Source organism: Monodelphis domestica, chromosome 5 (assembly GCF_027887165.1).
Source record: "Monodelphis domestica isolate mMonDom1 chromosome 5, mMonDom1.pri, whole genome shotgun sequence".
Classification (NCBI taxonomy): domain Eukaryota; kingdom Metazoa; phylum Chordata; class Mammalia; order Didelphimorphia; family Didelphidae; genus Monodelphis; species Monodelphis domestica.
In genome coordinates, this window is record NC_077231.1 from 139,604,748 (window position 1) to 139,629,803 (window position 25,056).

Sequence of the window (25,056 nt, forward strand, 5' to 3'; positions counted from 1 at the left end):
CACAAAGACTTCACATTCTAACAAAAAGATAATATGCAAATGATTCCATACATACAGGGTCTATTTTGTTGTAAATAAAAGAAAATCAGAGGGTAGAAACTGTGGGGATTGGTGTACCTGGAAAGGTTTCCTGGAGAAGGTTTTGAGTTGAGTTGATAGGAAAACTTGGTGCAGAGTTGAGAAGAGAGAGCATTCCAGACATAGGAGAGAGCCAGTACATGGGACAAAGTGTCCTGCCCTGCCCTCTAGTCACATACATGGCTACTTTGCCTAATATTTTCTTTGCCTCTAACATACTCTACCATTAAACAAAATCATATTTAATTAAATGTATCCTCTTTATTTAATTGTAATCTGTTTGAGGGAAGGTATTGTGCCATTTTTCATCTAGTATAATATTTAGTATCATCTAGTATATCTCATGTAATACTTATGTATCTATATAATGATTATCTAGTATAATATATAGAATGAGTATCTAGTGTAATACTTAGCACACAGGAGATACTTAAAATTTTTTTGGATTTAAAAAATAAGGGTAACTTTCTGACATTGCATTTGAGTTTTCTGTTTTAGTCAATAATCATTTATTAAGTGCCTACCTACTATGTACCAAGCAATAAGGATACAAAAAGAACCAAAAGATAGTCCCTACCCTCAAGGAACTTACAGTCTAACTTAGTAGACAACATGCAAATAAATATATTCGAAGAAGCTCTATGTAGGATAAATAGAAAATAATTAAAAAGAAACATCTTGGAACTTAACTTCTCTATATAAAACCCAACTCAAAACTTGTCCAGGATGTTTACAACTTAGAACTAAATTCTACTTCCTGTAGAAGATGGGATTTTTAGTTGGATCTTTAAGGCAGAGAATCCAATAGGAATAGATATGGAGGGAGAACATGTTCCAATGAAAGGATCAACAGTGAATAAAAATCTTATCTAATATATGATGTTCATATGTATCTTCTCATTTTCTTGAAATTTTTACGAGCTGTCATTCCAAGAATAGAATGTGACTACCCAAGATAATATAATAAAATGAAGAGATAATAAATATGTGCTAATATCAGTTCTAATTTTAAAAGAATTAACCCATAGATATGGCCACACTAGCAATGAATACAATTTCTCTAATAAAGAGATTTATGTTTATTCATTAAACAAAAAAGATGTTCTATTACTAGTCTTGTTTAATAAAAACCTGTGTACAAAGAAAAAAACTGAACATAGAAAATTCTCAAGGCTTTCTTCTTTTGCCTTGATGGATGTCTTACCTTTACTAAAAGATCCTTTGCATCCTTCTGAAGCCAGTTTGGGTATAAGGGGTTGTCCATTCGGATAGAGTGGAAGAGCTCTTCTTCATCTTGGCCATGGAAAGGTGACTGACCAATTAGCATTTCATAGAGGAGAACACCAAAGGACCACCAGTCCACGGAAGTGTTGTATTTCTGACCCAGCAGTATCTGTAGAACCACAGGAAATAAATTATAAAACTATAATTGAGATCACTGAAATTTAGAGTGAAAAGGAAATGAGTGATCTAGTCCAATCTTATACTCAACACATGGATTCTTTCTGTAATATTCCTGAAGTAGGTGACCTCTTTTTGAACATTCGATTGCTGGGGAGCTCACTATCTATGGAGGCAGCTCATTTAACTTTTGGACAGCTCTATCATTTACATCTTTCTTTATATTAAGATAAAATGTGCTTCCAAGTCATATACAACCATTTGCCTAATTTTGTGTTCTGAAATCTCAGAGGATAAATCCAACAATTCCTCTTTCACATGATAGATTTTTCAATTAGTTGAAGAAAACTTTGCATTATGTCCTCTATGTTCAATTATTCTTTAGAAGACATGCTCTCTGGTCTAACTACTCTATCTTGATTTTCATTCACTGTACATAATCTATCTGGTTAATATTTACTTAAATCATGGTACCCAGAACTGAACTTGTCATTCTGTGACTCTTCATGACTCAGGGGCTCTAGCAATCCAGCCCCACTCTTTCAAAGTCTGTTCATGTTCATAGTTTCCATGACACTCTCTATCCATCTCATTTTCTGTTGTCCCTTTCTCCTTTTGTCTTCAATCTTTCCCAATACCAGGATCTTTTTCAATGAATCCTGCCCTCTCATTATGTGGTCAAAGTACTAATGAATAATTAAATATATAAGAATTTTCTATGTTAAATATATGAAAATGAATATATTCTAAAAGTTATTTTAGAAAAAATTAAATATATATTAAATAACAAATATATTAAACATAAATAAAAAAGTTAAATGAAGCTTCATTTGGAAATGACCCTCCAGTGAATAGATTGAAAGTACTGACTGGATTTGATCTCCATGCTCTCCAAGGGACTCTCAAAATTTTTCTCTAGCACTACAATTCAAAAGCAGCACAGCATTCCAAATATGGTCTATTGACTGCCTCCCTTGTACATATTTCAGTTAATACAAGGGATAGCATGAAGGAATAGAAAGAGTAATTGATTTGAAAGTCAGAAGACAGATTCTATCTTCACTTTTCATTTTGATTTCCTACATGACAATAGGCAAATCAATTAACCCACTTGAGTTTTGGTTTCCTTACTTATAAAATAGAGTTGATAATAATCATCTTGGAATTGTTACCTTTTAGGGATAAACTGACAAGTGCTACAGAAAGGCAAGCTATTATTATTAATGATAATAAGAATAAAAACTCTAAGACTGAATTAACATTTTGAATGTTAAATTGCTGAATCATACTTTCTTGACTGCTTTTAATCTTAATTCACTAGGCAGATAGATGGCACAGTGGATAGAGTGCTTGATCTGGAGTCAGTAAGACCTGAGTTCAAATAAAACTTTAGACATGTACTAGCAGTGTGACCCTGAGCAAGACATTTAACTTCTGTCTATCCATGGTGGTTGTGAAGACAAAACAAACTAATATTTGTAAAATGCTTTGCAAACCTTGAAGAGTTATGTAAACACTAGCTACATAAAACTCCCTAGTCTTTGGGAATATTGGGGCAAGATACATCTAGTAATATATTATACTATTTTCTTGGACTGATGCTACCATAAAATCTGAGAAACTGAAATTATGGGGCATTTAAATAACAATAGAGAGATGCTTTTCATCTGACCTTGAACCAAACAAATAACTTTTGTTGTTCAGTGTGTTTGACTCTTCATGACCCCATTTGAGTCATTTTTTGTTGTTGCTTTTTTTTTGGCAGAGATATTGGAGTGATTTGCCATTTCCTTCCTCAGGTCATTTTATAGGTGAGGAACTGAGGCATACAAGATTAAGTAACTTGCCCAGAGTTATTAAACTAGTAAGTGTCTCAGACAAGATTTGAACTAAGGAAGGTGATTCTTCATGACTTCAAGCTTTGAACACAATCCACTGTGCCACTTAGCTGTGGCACAAACAAATAAGATACCTCAGTTTTCCTATGTTTTTTCTAAACCCTTAACTTCCATTTTGGAATTAGTACTAAGTATTGGTTCCAAGGCAGAAGAGCAGTAAAGGCTAGGCAGTTGGGGTTAAGTGACTTGCCCAGGTGACGGTAGGAGAAATAATGGAAGTTTAGACTGGAATGGCAAGTTATAAGTTGACAGACTTCATTCTATGGGCAATGGGGTACAATTGGGAGGTGACCAAGGAAGTGATGTTAGAGGGTATGCATTTGGAAGAAATCAGCATAAAGGATATATTGGACTGATAAAAGAGCAGAAATGGGGAAAATAATTGGAAAATTATTGTAGTACACCAAATGAGAGATGATAAAAGTCTGAACTAGAGATGATGGGAATGGAAAGGGGTGAAAAAATGTTAGGCATAGGGAGTGAAGATTCAGATTTGTCTCTGGGTGACTTAGAGAATTTGAGAGAAATATGAGAAGTCAGAAGGAGCTTCTTTTGGGGTGGGGAGACAAGATGAGTCTTGTTTTGAACACATGGAATTTGAAGTATCAGTAGATTGAGCATACAGGTGGAGATATCCAGTGGCAGGTTAGGAATTGAAACTAGAAATTAGATGATAGGTATAGATTTTGAAGGAATTTTCTAGTAGGTACTAGTTGAAGTTAGGGAATGAATGAAAATCACAAAAGGGAAAAAATGTGTAGAAAGAGCAGAGAAGTTGACCAGTGTTCAAGGGTTGCCAAGAGAAAGAAAGTATCCATGGAATTTGAGTAACAGTAATCACCCAGAAGGGCAGGAGAAAAACCAAGTCTGTCAAGGAAATCAAGGGTATGGTGCCTATGGTCTACAGTGTCAAATGGTGCAGTGATTTTAAGGAGGATGAATATTTTGACAAGGCCACTGGATTTAGTGATTTAGAGGTTCCAATGGAGCAATGGTGGTGATTGTGAGATGCCCAGAATATTAAGGAGTAGTGAATGGATGGTGAATAAACATTTACCAGTGAGATACTATCATTTCAGGAAGTCTGGAAGTGAGAGCTAGAAGGAATCTTGGTATTCATCTAATCCTGATGGCATTTATTATATGCTTACTATGTGCAAAATACTGAGGGTACAGATAGAGAAATAAAAATAGTTCCTGACTTCTGTGAACTTATGTTGTTCTGGATGACCATATATCATCTAGTTTAGTGGTCTCAAAGGGTGGTTCAGTGACTCCTAGGTTCCCTGAGAACCATTCAGAGGGCCTGTGAGGTCAAAATCATTTTTATAATAATACTAAGATGTTTAAATTTCTAATATAGTTTCTTTCTATCATCCATTCATCCATCCATCCATCCATCCATCCATTCATTTATCTATCTCCACTATAAACAAGGTCTTGGGGAGGCTACTTGATATATATTTAGTATTGAAGTTTTAAGAGAGGGAGGGAATAATTATATTATAAAGTTGAAAAGACTTTTGGGACCCTTGGGTGAAGAGGAAAATGTGGTGAATGAGTAAAGAAACAGAGAAATTTTGTGATGAGGGTAAGAGGTTTGATGGATGACATGGTTAATGATACCAATACTAATATATATAATACTACAACAACAACAATAGTAGTAGTAGTAACTAGTCTATACATAGTATTTTAAAGTTTGCAAGGCACTGTACAGGCATTATATCATGTGATCTTCATAATAATCCTGTAAGGTAGGTATTTCACTCCCATTTTATAGAGAGAAACTTGAGGCCAGGAGAGAGGTTAAGTGACTTGCCTCAGGGTAACACAAAACTTAAGAGGTTGGGTTTGAACTTAGGTCTTTCTAACTCAAAGTCGAGCAACCTTAAACATTATGCCTGACTAACAGGCAAGATCATGTGCTGAGAGTGGGTTGTTGAATTGAATGGAAATTTATAATAGTTAAGGTGGCATATAGAACCAGGAGAGAGAGAGAACTGATCTTGGGCACTTCTTACCCCTTTGCTGTATATCCATAGTTAGAAATGGTTTTAAATGTATTGATTTCTATGTGTTAAGATGCATGGAGAGTGGATTTCCAATCTTAGTAAACTGAAATCGATGAGCTGATCTGAGTTGATTTAAAAATTTCTTAAAAGCTAAAACTTCTCATTTTTTTATACCAAATGTGAAACTTTGTTTAAATATAAAAGGTTTAAAATTTGAAACTGGGTAATTTAAAGCTAGGTCCATACACTTATAACCAATGGGCGTTCGATGAAGACAAAGGAGTTTTATTTTGTTTTGAATCTGAATTCCCCAGGGAGTCATAGTTGTGAAGATCTTTGATGAACATTTATTGCATATCCACTGAGTACTTGCCACTCTCCTGATTGTGTTGAGCAGGTTTGCCTTAGGATTATTTCTCTAGGAAGGTCTGAAATCTTTTCAAAATCAACTTCACAGTCAATGACAAGTCTGGTCCCTTTGAAAAGGGTCACTGGATCATGGATTTAAGTAAGGTACCTCAGAAGATAATGGAGAAGAACATGGTGTGATGAGTAGGCAACATCATATCTCCAATGAAGATAATATGGAAGTTGCATAAAGACTATCATGAGAGGAGCAATGAGATGGCTTGGGATAGAGAGCCAGGTGTAGAGATGGGAGGTCCTGTGTTTAAATCTGGCCTCACACGCTTCCTGGCTGTGTGACCTAAGGCAAGTCATTTAACCTCAACCACCTAGCCCTTACTGCTCTTCTTCCTTGGAATTAATACTTAGTATTGATTCTGTGTAATTAGTATTTGCTCCCCAGAACTCTAAATTCCAGCTTCCTGTGTTTTCCCTCATAGAGTTCTGGGGAGCAAATACTAATTATACAATTTTAAGACAGAAGGTAAGAGTTTAAAAGAAAAAAAGAATATCATGAAAGAGCTGTAAGCCTGAAAAAGGAGGTTAACTGATGATGGGGCAAGATTGAAGGACGACTGATGGCCAGGCCACATATTTCATTGATATGCACTGATTGTGAGACACAGGGTAAGACTTCCAATTTATTGAGTGGATTCTCTGTAGAGGATTTAGGGGAAGGCAAGTTTCACTGGTTGAAAAAGCACAGATATATCTCATTCTGTACCATTGGAAGGAGGAAATAATAAGTCATTTAAAATAACTGGATTATAACTATCAATGCATGTGTCTTTCCTCCCTACCAGATGGTTAATAGATATTTTTTTGACTTATTTGCTCCATGTTTGAAGGGACTGTCTCAATAAAACATTTTTATCTTCCCCAGCACCTCCCACAGTGCTCTGCATATAGTAAGCACCTAAGAAATATTTGTGGTATTTAACTTAAATTACTAAAATATTTTTAAAAGGGCACACTGAAAAAAGGATTAGGTTTTTGATCACTCAAATGTATGCTTAATGCTAGACTTAGCCACCTTTCATTTAGTTTCCTGTCAGTTTCCCTTTCTGGTTCATTTCACTAACTAATGGCCGCCATATTCTGAGAGCAAGTATTGAAAGCTAAAGCTGGATTCATAACAACTCCCTGAGAAATAGCTTCATTAAGATATGGAAAAAGTTCCACAGACATGATTTCTAGGGAGGACTGATAATCAAAGCTTTGTGAGAAAATAAAGGTGATAAAATCGGAGCCTAAATAAGCCCAATCCTCCTACCTTCAATATGAAGAGCAGGGAGGATTGGCAGTGCTTAAGCTAATGAACAGGTGTTCTGGTAAGGGAATGCTCGGCATCTGCTGAGCTGCTTATTCATACCTCTGGTGCAATGTAGTCAGGGGTTCCACAGAACGTGCTTGTCCTCATGTCTCCAAACATGTTTTCCTTGCACATACCAAAATCAGCTATTTTGATGTGTCCATCCTTGTCTAATAGAATGTTGTCCAGTTTCAGATCCCTGTAAAATAAAAGAGAAAGCAATGCTTTCTTTATTCAGATGCTGTGTTATCACCATTGAGCAGGGTAGGTCAGCAAGTCCCTTATGAGGGCTAGCCACTGTGAACAGGACCGAGCCAACCAATTCTATAGACATTAAATGCCTATGATGCGCAGGTTCTGGGGATACAAAGACAAAATGAAACAATCCTTGTCCTCAAACAACTTAGATTACGAATGTTGAAGGAAATGGCATTTCTACAGATAAATCAGTACAAAATATATGCAAAGTAAAAACAGAGTAATTTCAGGAAGGAGGTTGCAAACAGCTGTGGGGAGAGATGGGTGGAGGTCAAGAAAGTCCTCTCATAGGAAATGCCTAAGAAGCTAGGAACAGTGAAAGAAAAAGAGCACAGTGAAGGTAGCAAGCAGAGTCTGTACATAGACCAATATGAGAGATGGAGTACATAGGGTTTGGTGAACAGTAAGTAGACAAGTTTGGCTAAAATACATGTGAGAGGAAATAAGTGAAATCTGCCTGGAAAGGTGGGTTGGGGCCATATTGTGAAAGGGTTGAAATGTCAGTGAGAGGATTTTGTGTTTCATCTTGGGGTCAATTTTGTTCTTGTTCAGTCGTTTCAGGAAGTTCAATTCTTTGTGACCCTATTTGGGGTTTTCTTGGCAGAGATCCTGGAGTGGTTTACCGTTTCCTTCTCCAGCTCATCTTACAGATGGAGAAACTGAGGCCAACAGGGTTAAGAGACTTGATCAGGCTTACACAGTTACAAATTTGAACTCACGAAGATGAATCTTCCTGACTTTAAATTTGGCATTCTATCACAATGTTCTATGTAGCTGCCTCAGGATCAATAGGGAGACAATCATTTTGAGCAGGTGAGTGGTTTGGTTAGATCTGTACTTTAGAACTATGATATGGCAGTTGTGTAGAGGATTGATTGAAGAGGGGAGAGTCTGAAGGCAGGGTATCCAATTAGGAGGCTATTATAAGAATTCAGGTGAGAGGTGAGGAGATTGAGGTAATATTTTGGAGAAGACTTCAGTGTTTTCTCATCAGCATTTTCCCTTTGATTTCCTTCCTTGCTCAGTCCCAATACCCAGAATCCTTATGCTATAATCCAACTGAGATTTTCAGCCTATCTTCTATAAAGCTTTCTCCTGATTCCTTCAACTGAAATCATCTGGACTAAAAGAATATTGTATTTTCCTTAAATACTTTCTATTATAATCACCTATATCTTATCTACTTGAATATACTTTACTAAGCTTCTGGAAGGCAGGAACTATAATTCTTTTTAATTTTTTTATGAGTTTAAAGCCTCTATAAATGCCTCATATATGTGTTTGATAAATGAATGAATGCATGCCATCCCTTGAGATCTGGAGTCATTTCTACCTGGGGAGCCATCTATGCTTTGTACTTCCACCCTCATTTATCTTCCTCATTAAAATGCACTTGTACCATGCTTTATTTCTTTGTGACCTGTAATAGAGGAATTAATGGGTGTAAAAAAGGAATCTCTAACAGAAATCAGCTGCAGAGAGAGAGTGGAAGAGGTGCAGGAAGAAAAAACTCAAGATTCTGGTCAGAGAACAGAAGCCGGGAGAATTCCAAGTGCTTCTTCACTTCTTCCAGCTAGGAGCCAGGGAGAAGAAGCAGCTCTCTCGGGCTTAGAAGAAGTTTGGGTCTCTCTGGAGATCAATTGTTTCCCTGTGAACCTCTGGATATCTCTCAATCATCTCAACAAGAGCTCAAAGTCATTTGAGCGAATATTGTGAACAGGGACTTGAAAAAGCTGTCCACTGAGATCCCCTTTCTCAAGGATCTCATTTTCCATTTCTCTCCAAAACTTGTTCCTGGACTCCAATATTCAAGCTAGTTAGTTCAGGAGTAGAGACCAAACCAGCAGCTGGCTGGAAGAGGGGTCAAGGACAAAAACCTCAACCCTGAGACCTTGGGAGAGGAGTCAGTCGACCAGAGGGGACAAGTCCTGCTCACTGTCTTCCCTTACCTGACACCCTTATCTCTCCTCTCTCTCTGTGAACCCAAATAAAGTGTCTACTACTAAGAATTAGGTCTGGCTAGTTTCTGATACTAGGAAAGGGGGCTGAAGATTTGGGGAGACCCATACCTCTCCCCAAAGAAGAGGGTTAGCTCAGGATCCCAGGGATCCAAACAATCAGACCTAAGGAGCAACCATCTCTCCTGGGCTGTGGAGTAATCCAAGGTTTGGGGGGGGGGGGAGTGGCAGTTAGTGTACCTGAAGGAGTCCGAGGCAGAAGAGAAGCTTATCCCTCTAGCTATTATCCCCCATCTCCCAGAATCATTTTCTGAAGAGACATACTTCTTCCCTCAGGGAGACAAGACTGGCGTTATCTTCCACCAAAAGGAAGAGAGGGGAAGGTCAATCTCTTCCCCTTCTCCATTCTGTCTCTCTCTCTCTCTCTCTCTCTCTCTCTCTCTCTCTCTCTCTCTCTCTCTCTCTCCCCGCCCCCCACTCTCTCTCTCTTTCTCTCTCCCTCTCCTGTGGGTCTCCTTCTGCCCATACATTACAGACCTTGTACTTTTTTAGAAGTAAGCTAATCTCTGTGGTAACACATTGATATTCAGGAATGCATAAATATGAAGTAGTGGTTTTACTACAAGTTATATATATTGAGTAGCACTAGACCCATTATATACATAATTTATATTTATATGATTTATATGTACATATACTGTGATGAATAATTAGGAGAGGTCTAAACAAAATGGCAGGAGAAATTTTGAGAAAGAGGATCATTTATGATGTAGGGAACCAGAGAAGGTTTCATGGAGGTGGTAGCCGCTGATTAGCACTTGGTATTGTGGGAAAAGAAATGGATTTAAAGTAAAAAGCAGGTTCTAATTCTGGCTTTATTATTCTGTGTAATCTTGAATGAACTACTTATATTTTCTAGATCTTACTTTTTTCACTTGTAAAATGGAAGAGCTGGACAAATCATTGTTGTTTATTGTTCAGTTTTTTTCAGTTGTGTCTGATTTTTTCTGACCCCGTTTGGAATTTTCTCGGCAGAGATACTGGAATAGTTTGCCATGTCCTTTTCCAGCTCATTTTATAGATGAGGAAACTGAGGTAACCAGAGTTAAACAACTTGATCAGGTCACACAGCAAATAAGTGTCTGAGGCTGGAATTGAACTCATGAAGATGAATTTTCCTGATTCTCTAGTCTGGGTGCTCTATCCACTGTGCAATCTTATTAGATGACCTTTAAAGTCCATTATAGCTCTAAGTCTTTAGATGTCATAATTTCAGATACCATGGAAGGCCTCTTGAGTGTGATTAGTTTGGGGATATGGGGCGTTTTGCCATGAATGGCATCACATGACATCACAAGTGGCTTCTTACTCTGCCCTCTATGGCAATGGGCTGTTACTAATTTCTTTGCAGCATGGCGTGGTGGATAGGACATTAGACTTGGAGTCAGGCAATAAGCATTTATTTTGTTTCTGACAGACTGGAACACTTACTAGCTGAGTGGCCCTGAGCAAATTACTTAACCTCTCTGTTATTGTTTCCTTAGCTTTGGAACAAAGGAGTTGGACTCAGTGTTTTTTAAGGCTCCTTCCAGTTCTAAATCTGAATGATTATCTACTGTGATATAAGGCTTCAATACAATGTGGTTAAGAGTTTTAACTGGGAACCTTTATTCAGCTCTGAGAAAGGAGCAGAAGGAGAATGAAGAGGATGTGGTTTTTACTATGTCATTTTATATGCCAGGTAAAACCACTTATGCATCCTCTGATTCACTCTCTTCATATTGAGAGAGACAGAGAGACAGAGAGAGAAGCAGAGAGAGAGAGAGAGAGAGAGAGAGAGAGAGAGAGAGAGAGAGAGAGAGATTCTATTTTTGGTTGTTGTTCAGTCATTTTTCAGTCATGTCTGACTCCTCATGTCCCCATTTGGGGGTTTTCTTGGCAAAGATACTGGAGTGGTTTGCCATTTCTTTCTTCAGATCATTTTGCAGATGAGGAAACTAAGATAAACAGGATGAAATGAATTGCCCAGAAATGTAGTAAGTGTCTGAAGCTGGATTTGAACTCAGGAAGATGAGTTCCTGATTTTAAGCTGTGAACTTTAGATTACTCCACCCTACTTAGTCTAACAAAAACAGGAATGTCTACACCCATACTTAAGGATTAAGTATTTGGGAGGATGGTCTATGACAGACATGTGCTAGCAAATGACAAATTAGAAACAACCTAAGTCAAGCTTAAGCTACCATTGGTACATTTGAGACATAGGAAAGTTATGTAAAAACCGTCTCTATATTTCGCGTCACTTCCTCTCTTTGGTCTCTTTTCCGCAGAGAGGTGGCTCTGGTGGCAGTTTGCTGAGCGTTTCAGCATCTTGGCATGGTAGCAGCCATTGTCTTGGGTTGGCAGCGAGTTTTCCTGGGAGAAGCTTAGTAGCCTAGTTCAGGTGAGGCATCTTCACTCTCTCGGAGTTTAGGCTGATTCTTTTCTACTTTACCTTCCAAACACTATCATCTTAGAAAAGCCTCTAATCGTCTTCAAAGACCTCATGGAGGAGGTCTTTGAGTTTCCCCTGGCACAGGCCAAGCAGGAGAAATCCTATACCCTCCTATATTCCTTCCCTCTATATTAATTAAAATCACCATACATTTCCAAACTGACTTGGGTATTTTATTTTGGATTTTCTCTGGTGACCAAATTAATTTAGATTAGGTAACAACCCTAAAATTATCCTTACAAAGCCCAATGTTCCATCCATTGCACCACCTACTTGCTCCTAGCTAATTACTTGATATAAATGCAGTGGGTCTAGATTTTCTTTTTAGCAGTGCTTTAAAAAAAAGCCATATTATATTGTCAACAGTTCATATTTATTGAGCATTTACCCTAAGCATGGTATTGTGACAAGAAGGAATACTTAGGACACGAATCCAATGGATCTATGACTTTGGCCAAGTGGGTATTATTTTCTCCAGTGGTCCAGAGTTCAGAACTAGGAGCCTGGGTTGAAGGGGGTCAGTAGAGAGTAAGCTCCACTAGGTTCTGCCAAGCTAAATTATGGACCCAAAGATAGAATACATTTATTGTCTTTAGTTAGATAAAGTCAGAGAGGATAACTTCCAGGTGGGATCCAGGGTGATGGATTATTTTGTCCACAGGAAATTCTCAAAATCTGTCTCCTGGGGATCACAATACTTACACTAGGTAAATCACAGATCTTTGAAGCACTAAAGATAGAGGAAGAGAGCTAGGAAATAGTTTCTATGTTGACTCTTACAAAGTATAAGATCTGAATTAAAATAATGAAAAATGTCTCTACAAAAACAAACCCGGAGCAGAGCAGAAATTCAGAAAATTTGCTGATGGTTCTTCCCTGCTTTAGATAACAGCTAGAGTATGGTCTTCATCTGTTTCTTTTATGCACATACATGTGTTTCTAATATATCTGAATATGCTTAAAGACATTTTTGGTTTGTGGATGGACTCTGATGTTGCACATATCCAGAAGAGTATTATGCCTAAGTATTCAGTACTCTGTGGCAGGAGAGTTCCAACCTAAGCCATTATTTATCAACATTTAAGTCATCCTCTTTCCACTAAGACTGCCAGGATATCCAATATCATGACAACAAGTGTACATTCTACTGGTTCTAAAACCAGATGTCCTGTGTCTTAGCTTAAGATGGTCTATCAGTCACGTTGACTGTGAACACTGAGTCCAGTTTTTAAATAGTAGGTATATATGAGGAAAAAAATAAAGGTTAGGCATCAGAGAAAGACAGTGAATTGCAAAGTTAAGGATGTTAGTGCTGTTTAGTTTCAGTCGTGTTCTGACTCTTCATGACCCCATTTAGGGTTTTCTTGGCAAAGATTCTGGAGTGGTTTGCCCTTTCCTTCTCCAGCTCATTTTAGAGATGTGGAAACTGAGGCAAAAAAGGTTAAGAAACTTGTCCAGGGGCACATACAGCTAGTAAGTATATGAGGTTATACTTGAACTCAGGTTTTCCTGACTACAAGCTTGGCACTCTATCCACTGAGCCATCTAATTGCCTAGAGATAATAGGCATGTGATAAATACTCTGCTCACATATGACTTGCTCTCTTCTTTCTCCAATTTATCCTTTATGTAGCTAACAAATTGTTGTTCCAAAGACACTGATGTACCATGTTATCCACCTACCACCAAATCATCAATGGTGCCCAACCACTTCCTGGGTAAAATACAAATCCTTAGTTGGTATAAAAAACTCTTCACAATTGATTTTCATGTAACTTTCCAGTCATTTCCTTTCACTCCCTTTGCCATACTCTCTGTTTAAGTTGAACTCTTCTTGTTGGTTTCTCCCACATGACATTCTATCTTATCTCCATCATCTACTCCTAGAATACTCTTCTTCCTTATCTTCCCCTTCTAGAATTCCAACCTCCATTTAAAATAGTGGTGCCCAACATAGGGCACCCAACATCTGGACACACTTCTGAGGGAATCCAGAACCAGATTGAAATTAGGAAATAATTGAAAAGATAAATAAAAATACAATAGAAGACAGATAATGTCAATATGCTTTTCTAAGTCAAATATGTAGCCCAGCAATTCTTATTTAAAGTTGGTGGCCCCTGGTTCCATTTTAATTTGACACCATTGATTTAAAACTTAGCTCAGGGACCACCACCTACAGAAAGTCTTCTCTCTCTTCCTAAAATTACTTTAACAACAAGGATAATACCTAGCATTTACCTGGTCCTTTTGCAAAGCACTACTAATATTTCTCTCATTTGGCTTTCACAGTCATGTGTGGTAGGTGATTTGGTATTACTTTGCTAATTTTGTACATGCTGTCTTCTCCTTTCTCCCCCTAGTAGAATGTTAGCTCCTCCAAGGCAGGGATTGTTTATTTAATTTATATATCCTCAACAAGAAAAACAGTACCTTTGCACTTAATATATAACTAATTCTTGTTGCACTGAATTAAATATATTCCATCTGGAATCTCTTTCCTCCACCAAAAAATAATTTCTGACAGGAAATTTTCTTCTACTTAATCTGTCCCATTCTGATTACTTCTTAGCTATTCTTCCCCTTGGTTACTGAGTATTTAAGGGCTCAATTAAAACCTTGTTCACTTCCACTTCCTTATCTATGTTGGCTTCAGTTTGGGTCAACAGATACTTATGAAGGACTTGGTATGGGCCTCTATTGTCATGGAAGGGTCAAAGATAGGACACACAAATAACCAAGATGCCAACTGAATGCAAAAAAGACATATGAGAGGGATAAGTAAAAGAGATGCCTAATGTGGCCAAGTTTTACCAATTGTCGTAGTTTCCCCCAAGATGTTGTAAGCTTCTAAGAGTCTGGTGGACAAGAGGGAGGCATAGACACTATTTTATGTTTTCTTTTGTCTCTAATGCTTAGTGTAAAAACTGCATATGGCAGGCTGTTAGTCAGTATACTTAACTGAGTGAAAAGAATTATGTAACATCAATATTTCAATCAGGGGAGGCTGCCTGCATGGAGGGACCGCTGATAGAAAAAAAAAAAGGTCAATAAGAGGTGTGAGGTTTTGGGGAAAAGTAAGAAATTTAGTTGTAGAAATGTTGAGTATAATAGAAACATATTCTAGCCCTGCTGAATTTGCTTCCTGATTCATCTCAAACTAATGTAATAAGTTAAAAAGTAATGGAAATATTCCTCCAATTCATCTCAAATGAATGTAGTAAGTTAAAACTAATGGAGACATTTAACAAAATAAAAATAAACAAAGCATGTATAACATTACATTTTGAAATTAAGTCAATATGGGTCAAGAGAGGCCAATAGATATATTATTAAACAAAAACTGAGTGAATGTTTATTAGCTTATTTAATCCATAAAGCATGTTTTAAAGTTTCAAGTCTATTTTGATGTCACATATTTAAGCAGTGGAGCAACTAAATAGTTCCTGGGTTCTGGGCTTCTTAATAACCTTGTAAAACTTGGTTAGTAGGCTGTTTGGCCAAACTTGCAGTGGACTACAGCTTCAGAGATAACGAGGATGTTTGTACAGGGTGGGCTACTTGTATCTGAGAATATAAAGAGAAGAATGCTGTAGAGACTCCACCAAAGATTATGGAATATGCTAGATTCTCTTGGCTTCTTTTCCCCCCAATTTGCCTCTTCAACTGCTCAATGGGAAGAATACTGGATTTAGAAGACTTAAGTTAAAACCTATCATTAACTACAGCTCTGTGATCATGAGCAAATCACTTTGGCTTTTAATTCCCTTTTTTGGGGGGGAAAATTGGGGTTTTGCAGCTCTAAACTTATAATCCTATGTTTTCAAAGCATAATGATGATGACAAGGATAGTTAATATTTATATAGGACTGTGCTAAGTGCTTGATAACTGTTATCTCATTTGGTCCTCACAAGTACTCTGAGAGGTAGGTGCTATGATCATCCACATTTCTCAGTTAAGGAAACTATGGCAAAAAGACATTACTTGGCTTGCCCAAGGTCATATAGCTGTTAGGTGTCTGAGACTGGATTTGTTCTTAGATCTTCCCAACTCTAGACCTAGTACTCTATCTATTGTACTATCTAGTGAATAGCTTAGATTTGGGAATAGAGGCAACAGAGACCAACTCATGTCTTCACCAATTAAAATGTTGGAAAAGTCAAAGCAAGACCCAGAAGCAGTGAAACTGAGAGGTCAGCATTGCCTGTTAGAGATGAGAACACAGTCTCTTTTTTTTTTCCCCCTTCACATCTGGGGAGAAGTAAGATGCCCTTTTTGTGTTGCTCTGCCTCCCAAATTGGTGTGTGAAGATCCTGGGGATTTTGTGACATGCATAGTTGGTTGGCTTATAATTCATAGATTTAGAGTTGGGAAATGGGGTGCCTCAGAGGTCATCTTGTCAAACTCCTTCATTTTACAGATGATGAATATGAAGGTAGTATGTGATTTGCCCAAGGTCATAGAGGAAGTAAGGACACAGATGAGACTTGAATCAGGGTCCTTTAACTTGGTCTATAGACCTTTGTAAGAACATGTCCTCTTCTCTAGAGAAGTACCTGGGAGAACATTTTAGCACCTGTGTCCTTTGTTCTTAATTCTTTATCTGAGTCCTAGCCAGCTGTTCCTATATGCTTTCATAAACTTTACTAGGCTTTGTGTATCGGCTGTCTTTCAATTTTTTCTAGCACCATGGCAAGGTGTATCAAATAATTTCTTATTTAAAGAATGTTTACTACTAAATGGTAGGGAAGGAGAAGAGAGAATTAAGTCTCCAGGCTCCCATAGTAAGCCAACCAAACATTTGGCACATTGAACAGGTTTGTTTCATGGTAACCTGTTACTTAGAGTAAAAGACAAATCTGACATCAATAGTTGGAATTCCTCTCTTGATTCTTGGTTGGCCTAAAGTTTGCTATTTTCAGTTATACATAAAACTCCCAAATCATGGGTAATTGCAAACTTCTGAGAGATAGCTCTCAGTAACTTATAGGAACAAAAAATAGAGCTTGTGAGAATCCCATAATTACTTCTAGGGCAAGACAAGACCCAGTAGCTAATGAACTCTCTAGCTAGAAAGCTAGAGCTGGACTTGAAGATTCATATTCCTCTTGGTTGCCTGAATAGGTTTGATTCCAGAAGACTGCTACCCAATAGAGAGAAAACCCATTATCCCTATAATTAAACCATAAATCAAGGGGATCTTTTGGATGTGACTATTTTTTCATTAAAATTCCCAAGATGAACTCAATTAGATTCAATTACAGATCACAAATCACAAGAGGTCTTTTGGGTAATGTCTTCTCAGAGGGTCAAAAATTGTGTATGTTTCCCAATAGATCCTATGGTCCTAGGGAGAGCAATAGTAGGATATTGTCAACCAGTTTTTGAGAGGACAAAGGGAGATCTTTAGGCTCAATCTAGTACAGGGAAATACTAAGGTAGGGACTACAATAAGATGCCTAGTGCCAGAAATGTCCTAGCAACAGGTAGGATTGGAAAAAAAATAAAGACACAAAATGTAAGGAGTAGCAGGGATAGTATGGGATGCCTCCAATTCCTATAACCAGCTAGCTTAATGCTTAACCAACCTGTCTTTGACAACCTTATAGAATTGTTGGGTTATCTCTGCCTTTCCTGAGCAATTAAGAACTCTTGCCAAGCTTGAAGAAAAAATAGTACAAATAGCTAATATAGGAACTGCTAAGGAAAAAAACAAAAAAGCATGCTCTTCACGCATCTGTTATAAATGAAGTGTGGTTAATGATTTAAACCATTTCAGCGACAGAACATCACCCTTTCCTGCTCCAACCTCTTTATTTGAATAGTTAGGACCCGAGAAGGTGATTATGAATTCAAAAAAGAATTCAGAAAAAGCATCTTACCTTTACTATCTTTAGTTTTGGGAAAGAAGCAGAGAAAAATTGTAATACTTGGCATGGAACTAAGTTGGCTTGTGAATATTTAAAAGTATTCTTTCTTTTCCCTTTTTGTTTAAGCATCAAGTTACATGTGTGTATGAGTATGTGTACTTGTGTAAATTTATATATATATATATCAGTGAGAGGGGTAAATAATCCCTAATAAAACTGGATTTGGGGATTTTAAAAAATAGCAATTTTTCAGTAAGAAACTTCCAACCTCTCTGATTTGAATAAATTTATTGGTATTATTCTGCCTACTTTTGTTCCTCTTAGTCTACCTAAGCAGAAGAAGAAAATGAGAGGAAAAAAATATAAAAGATTGTATCTTTTTTACTTTTAAAGTTTATTATACTGAGTGAAAAAATAAATTCATGAAACAGAATAAACACTTCCTTAAACCCAGGGAATCAAAGTATCAGGCATGATTCTTTGTTTAACAGTGAATTTGATGGGTTAGTGAAATTCATGATGGAACTAATGGACTACTTTAATGTGATTATTAGACATATATCAAACATCATGTTAAGTTCCTCTGGATAAGCTTCTCTACAGATTGTTTAGTAGGAACTGAGATTTTAAATAATGTGGACATTTGTGCCCAGAATGCTTGAACAAGCTAGCACTGTCATTTTCTTTTGTTCCTCTCCTACCACCACAATGAATGGCCTCTGTTATGGATGCGGAAATATTGTGGGATACAGATTTTGTCTCAAATCATGTAGTGACCCTACTCATCTCTTTTTATAATAAGACATGATTTTAAGTTCAAAGAATCTCTTCTTTTTGTTCTGTATTATTTCAAAGCAGACTTGGGATGGAGATGGGGAGGATCTGATCTATAATTTCATTGGTATAGGGAACTCAAGGACAAGAAAACTCCCTTAACCAATGCAGGCCAGCATCTTCTCTGCAACCGATCATCACAGGAAGTTGCCTAGAGCACTGAGAAGATGTGGCTTTTCTAGGATCACCAGCATGTGCCAGAAGGAAGATTTTAACTTAAATTGTCCTAGCTTCAGGGCCAGCTCTCCATGATGCCCTGCTGCTTTCATGAGTTTAGAGTTTATAATTATATACTATATCATAAAACATATTACACAATTGTAGATGTATAGTATATATTACATATCAATCTGTTGATGTTTTATTATTTATTTAAATTGGTTTGTTTTATTTTATATATTATTTTATTTATATATTTATATATATAACATATATAATTTTATTTTAAACTGAAATTCACCTAAATTACTTGTATTTGAAGGAAAAATTAATTATTAGCATAACATGACACATTACTATTACACATAGTGTATTTTAATATATTCACATAGAACTATATAGTTTAATATTAGAAACATTAAATTTAAGCCCTTGGTGTGAACAACTATCTGATTAAGCAATAATTTGTATGATAATTTTTAGTTAAAAATTTTGCCAATATGAATAATGCATTATTTTAATGCTGTAATTTTCCACTACTGTTTTCAAAACAGACCTGTGAGAATGCAAGTCGGAGGGTGTAATCTGCCAGGAAATACTATTGCCAGAGCTCAAAATTCATGAGGCTTTGGGAATATTTGTAAAAGAAGCATGTGTTCATGCATATCTCTGAATAGTGCAGGCAATGTATTTGCCAGGTTTGACTCAGCTTTCTCTTTTGGTTGGAGCACTAAAGCTGTATTTGTAGGTGTGAACAGAGACAATTTGAAATGCTAGGGTCCGACATGCTGAGGCTTTAACTTTGAAAATGGAAAGTAAGCAGTCCTGAATGAAAACTCCGACACTGATCAGCAAGGGTCTGTGTGTCCCCCCTCTGAATAGAAAAACAAATGAGAGGCAGTCTTGAGATTTGGAAATTTAATAATTCTTGTTCACAACCGGTGGGCTGAGAGAATTTAGAATCTCAGTAGTATGCAAAAGCCTTTTAAAAAATCACCAAGGTAAAAGAAAAATAGCAGACCGTTAGGTCTAGAACTTTTAAGTCCCGACTTCAGTTTTTAAGATAAGTTTTGGTCTTTAGAACTGAGATATCGGGGAGCCTCCTTCTTATCTGTTAACCATATAACCCTAGAATCTTCTTGAATTTGCCTTGAAGTTTAGTGATCAAATCAGATCAGCAGAATTTGGATCAAAAATATGGATAGAAGAACTGGACTTGGACTCTGGGAAGATTTGTGTTCAGGTCCTGAATCTGTTGCTTGTCAACCATGGGAACATGGTCCTCATTTCCCTCTATGGTCCCTAATTCAGAGGAAAGGCGGTGATGTCTGAGTGAGATATATTACATGTGAAGAATCTTTTCTTCATTGAGCTACAATATCAGAATGAATTGTAATTGTCTTTATTTTTTTGTTCTATTCCTTGAGTACAGGCAGGCTTGGCTTGTAATGATTTTTTGTAACCCTTACCTTCTGTCTTAGAATTAATATTAAGTATCGCTCCAAGGCAAAAGAGTAGTAAGGGCTAGGCAATTACAGTTAAGTGACTTGCCCAGGGTCACATGGGCAACACAGGACCTCCTGGTTCCAGGTCTGGCATTCAATCTTCTGAGCCACCTAATTGTCCCTGTAATGTTTTGTTTTTTTTTAAACCCATACTTTCCGTCTTGGAATCAATACTTGGAATCAATATGGGCTTCAAGTTTCAAGGCAGAAGAGTGGTAAGGGGGCTAGGCAATGGGGGCTAAATGACTTGCCCAGGTGATGGTAGGAGAAATAGTAATGATTTTTAAACAATGTTAAGGCTTTGGAATTTAGATTCTGGAATCCTGAGATAGATTGGAAAAGTTACAGGAATCTCCCTTTGGACAATAAATATTGGGAATAATCTCTCTGAATGATTATTTGTGGACAATTTTGTGGTCTTGGATGTTTAATGTTTAAATATGTGCATACCAGCTGATGTGTTAGAGTTAGGAAAGTTTTTCCTAAACAACTGGAAAGTCGAAGAGAGTTTTAGTAAGTTAGAAAGAATGGCAAGATTTTGATTTGAAATGGGGTGGGGAAAGTTTCTATTAAAATTTAGTGTGCTTTAAAAAAAAGTAGGAAGAAGCATGATTATCTATTTGAACTGAAATTCAGAGCTCATCTAAATATAAGAATAAGGAAATTAACTTTTGGATTATAAAATTTGATATCTGAATCTCTCACATGGAAGGAGGATAATTTAATAGTTGATTAATTAAGAGCTGATTTGCTTTGAAATTCATTTACATTTTCTGATAAATTGTTTGAAAGGCTGAGTTTGCAGCACTACCATTAAGTGTTTAAGATAAGAGCACAGAACTGAAGTCATCTTAGAAACAATGCCGATCATGAGTACTGGGGACATTTAAAATGTAATCAAAATGGAAAAACTGGGGTGTAATTGAATTTATTAAAACCAATGCTCATATACACCCATTGTCATTTTTTTGTTGGTATTGTTATTTATAAGGAAACACCTACATTGTAGCTTGAAATCTGAAATATGTGAATTCTTTCCTAGAAACCTAAAGTGAAGGGTACTTAGGTGTCTCAGTGGATAGAGAGACAGACCTGGAAATCTGGGGTCCTGGGTTCAAAAATCTGGCCCCAGACACTTCCTGGCTGTGTGTCCCTGGGCAAGTCTCTCAGCTTCAATTGCCAGTAACTGCCTTTCTGCCTTGGAACCAATATTTAGTATTGATTCTAACACAGAAGGTAAGGGTTATAAAAAAAGAAATTTCAAGGTTGAAATGATAGATGTAGACTCCCACAACTAGAACAGCACAAGTTCTGCAAGTGAGCTATTTATTGAGTTGCTTTGATGTATTTACACTTAACTATCCATTCTGTATTAGTGGTTCCAACATATCATTGTTTTATTTTTGCTATTGTTAATTTGACCTGGAGTATGGTATGATGATCATATAACATGTTCTATAAGAGATCAGATCTGTGGCTGGAAGTTTAGGAAGATAAGAAAAGAACTGCAAATTTAGTGAGAATTTAATGGGTATAAAGGATAGATAATATTTTTTGCCATATCTGAAAACTAATTGGGTACATGCTAATATTTATATTAGCAGGGAAAGAGATGAACATCCTATAATGCTTGTAAACTGTAGAGTTTATGAAATGTTTGGGCACAATTATACTATAGTTACTTTTACCATTTGTCTGTGATTCTTAGACACTTCAATTCAGACCCTCTGAATTAAAAGATAAGTTTGGGCAGTGAAAACTCATTTTATTTTATTTAAAAAATGTTCATGACAAGTCACCTAGCCATCATGTAAGAGGGGAATGTTAGCAGTCTGCTTAACAGACTACTTACTACTTATATCATCAGAGGATTCTGAAGGAGATCTCTGAATATTAAATGAGCTTCAAGTGAATGAATGGGATCATGGAGGAAAATCAGGAATTTGATTTCACAAAGTTGTGAGAAGACTGCCTACTTTTCTTTATTCTCCCTCCTTTGAAAAGAAAGCTCTAATCTGGCTGACCACAGCCTTAGCTATTGTCCCTCTTCTAAATCAATGTTTCTATTTTATAAAACTCAAAATTTACTTAGGATCAGGAGGACTGAAAGGAAGTCTTATGCTTTGATCAAAATCAGCCTGTAATTCTTTGACTCAGATCCAACAGGAAAGGATCAGTGTAACCTCTTCCCTTCACACAATAAGTTCAAATGCATAAAGATATAGCACCCCCCTCCCCAATAAAGAACACATCCAATTGTTGAGCCACACACCTCTATTGTTGGCAGTGATGGAAATAATGATAGTAATTATAATAAATAGATAACCCTACTATGTGTCATACATTGAGCTAAGAGCTTTATATATTATCTCAAACCTCACAAAAATCCTGATTATTATCTCCATTTTCATAAATCAGGAAACTGAGATGAACAGGTTAAGTGAATTGCCTGGAATTACATAGCAAGTAAGCATCTAAGAAGGGATTTGAACTTGGGTATTTCTGATTCCAGCTCTATCTACTGCACATCTAACTGCCATTGTCCACAGAGCCAAGCTGAACAAGAAGAAAAGTGATGTTAGAACAAAAAAACATTTTAAAGGCATATTGACAGGGATTTAGAGAATTTTTGACTTTCTTGTCAAATTCAGGCATCTGACAAATACTGTATATGAAAAAAAATATGAAAGTGCCATTAGTTGATCAGGAAAGATAATGTGGAATATGGCTGCTATTAGAGGAATAAAGCATTTTATTCCTAAAGAGGAATAAAAGTGATCATGAACTGACTTAGAGGCTCTCAAGGTTGTACTCTGAAGACTCTCTTCCTCTGTGCCCCTGGAGAGCTGGGGTACAGCTCCCAGCTTTGACCAATCCTACTGTAACTTGTCTTATAGGATGAGTGCAACTAAGGGGGCTGAATGTATTGGAAGCATTTTTTCCAGTCCCTTCATATTTGCCTGCTGATCCATCTCCTAAGTGCAAGATGCCTTAATATATGAAGTACTGAACAAAAACTTGGGATGAATGTTAATGTGTCTAATGAATTCATGTAGCATTCTTTAGAGTTTAGAGAGAAACTCAAGAAAGTTAAGATTTGCAATATACTTTCAGGCCATGGACCCCCTTCTAATGACTTTTTTCTTTGTTATCAGGGGAGGTATTTGCAAACCTTTCCTGCCTTAGTCATTAGATAAGTGACATTCTTTTTGCATCCTCCTTTCCTCTGCCCTTTTAACCTCCTTTTCTCTTTAGCTGGGTTGTGTATTGTTTTGTCTGTTCTTCTTTCACTTTATTGGAATGCTTAGACTATAAATTCACTCTTTTAGAGATCAATTGATTCTAAATGTTGGGAAACATATAGGAGAGAATGATAAACTGTTTAGTCTGTGAAAATAAGTTCCTTGGATCTAGGGTACTGAGTTTGAAGTACCAGCAGGAAATTCTGGTCAAGATAAAGATAGTGTGATGAAATAGAGCTCTGAAACTCAGCTGAGAAATTGGAATTACCAGTATAAATGTGGGTGTCATCTATAGAAAGGTACTAGCTAAAGCTTGGGAGAAAATGAAATGATCAAAGAGTAGGTGAGAGGGAGAATACCCCCCAAACACATTATGTACATATGATTTTTCTGTCACCTTTTATATAGATGACACCCATATTTATTTTGGTAGTCCTGATATATATATATATCCACATCCACATATACATACACACACACTATATATATATATATATAGTGTGTGTGTGTGTGTGTGTGTGTGTGTGTGTGTGTGTGTATCCCAGGAACACATTATTTAACAGCCAGCAAAGGAGACAAAAAACAGAAAGAGGACTGAAATAAATCTCAGAAGTCAAGAGAAGAAAGTCTGTCTTGTAAAAGGAAGTGCTCCTCAATGTCAAACTGCAGTGAGGTCCAAGAAAATTAGAACCGATAATAAGGATGATCTAGAAATAAGGATGACAGTAGTGATCTCTGAGAGCTGTTTCAGTTCAGTAGTAGTAGAAGTAGTTCAGATTCTTTGGAAATAGACCTCAATAAGAATGAGAAGTGTTCCATGTAGCTAAACATCTTCATGAGGTCCTCTATGGCACTTTGAAGTAGAATCTATAATTTCTGTAACATGGGTACTCACTTCAATGGTACAACGTGCAATAAATACACATTTTCATCCTGTATCAACTCTTGTCCACATCTTTCTGTATATCTTCTATGGAAAGTTCATCCAATGGATGGAGGTTTTGCCCAAAGGTCTCCTGACAGAATTGTGTTGATCAATGGGGCACAGATGTTCAGTTACTCTTTACCTTTGCTTTGTGACCAGCTCACTGACTTTTAATAGTTATAAATCTCTTTTATGATAACTTTGATGCATCATCCTTCATTGGTTAATGTGCTACAGTCCATTTATACCCATCATGTATCTGTTTGTGCTTTGGGTAACCTCTAGTTTTTTTCTGAGATGGAGGTATGACATGATTTGATACAACTTCAGTGGAAGAATATGAAGAAGATGGGTTTTTGTTTCAGGAAGAATCTTGAGGTCATTGTGTTTTGCCATTTTACAAATACCATCTAGTCCACTCTCTTCCTCCCATTCAATTCTGGGCATCATCCACGTCCATATTATAATATCTGTCCAAAGTATGGGTACCTATGGACCAGCTCTTTGGGCTACACATCCAACTGCACATTGTAGTTTGGACAACAAGCATTTCTCAGTCACTTGGATTTCATCTGGGTATAGTTAAGTTTAATTCTTTTGAGTGACTGGAAGTTCTTTCGAAGGTTCCACAATGCAGTTCAAGGAGGGGTCTAATGTAGTCAACAGACCACTCCAAAATAGCAGAATATGGAGAACCTCAT

General features: G+C 36.9%; 1 protein-coding gene across 1 annotated transcript in view; it reads right to left on the minus strand.

Moving 5' to 3' along the window:
• Positions 1–25,056, minus strand: part of PRKCQ (protein kinase C theta) — a 199,284-nt gene that overhangs the window by 20,789 nt on the left and 153,439 nt on the right. The window contains exons 15-16 of the mRNA XM_001362868.4: positions 7,170–7,308; positions 1,283–1,471 (exon numbers count right to left, since the gene is read on the minus strand). Of these exons, the coding sequence (XP_001362905.2) occupies positions 1,283–1,471; positions 7,170–7,308 (328 nt within the window). The remainder of the gene's footprint in view (positions 1–1,282; positions 1,472–7,169; positions 7,309–25,056) is intronic.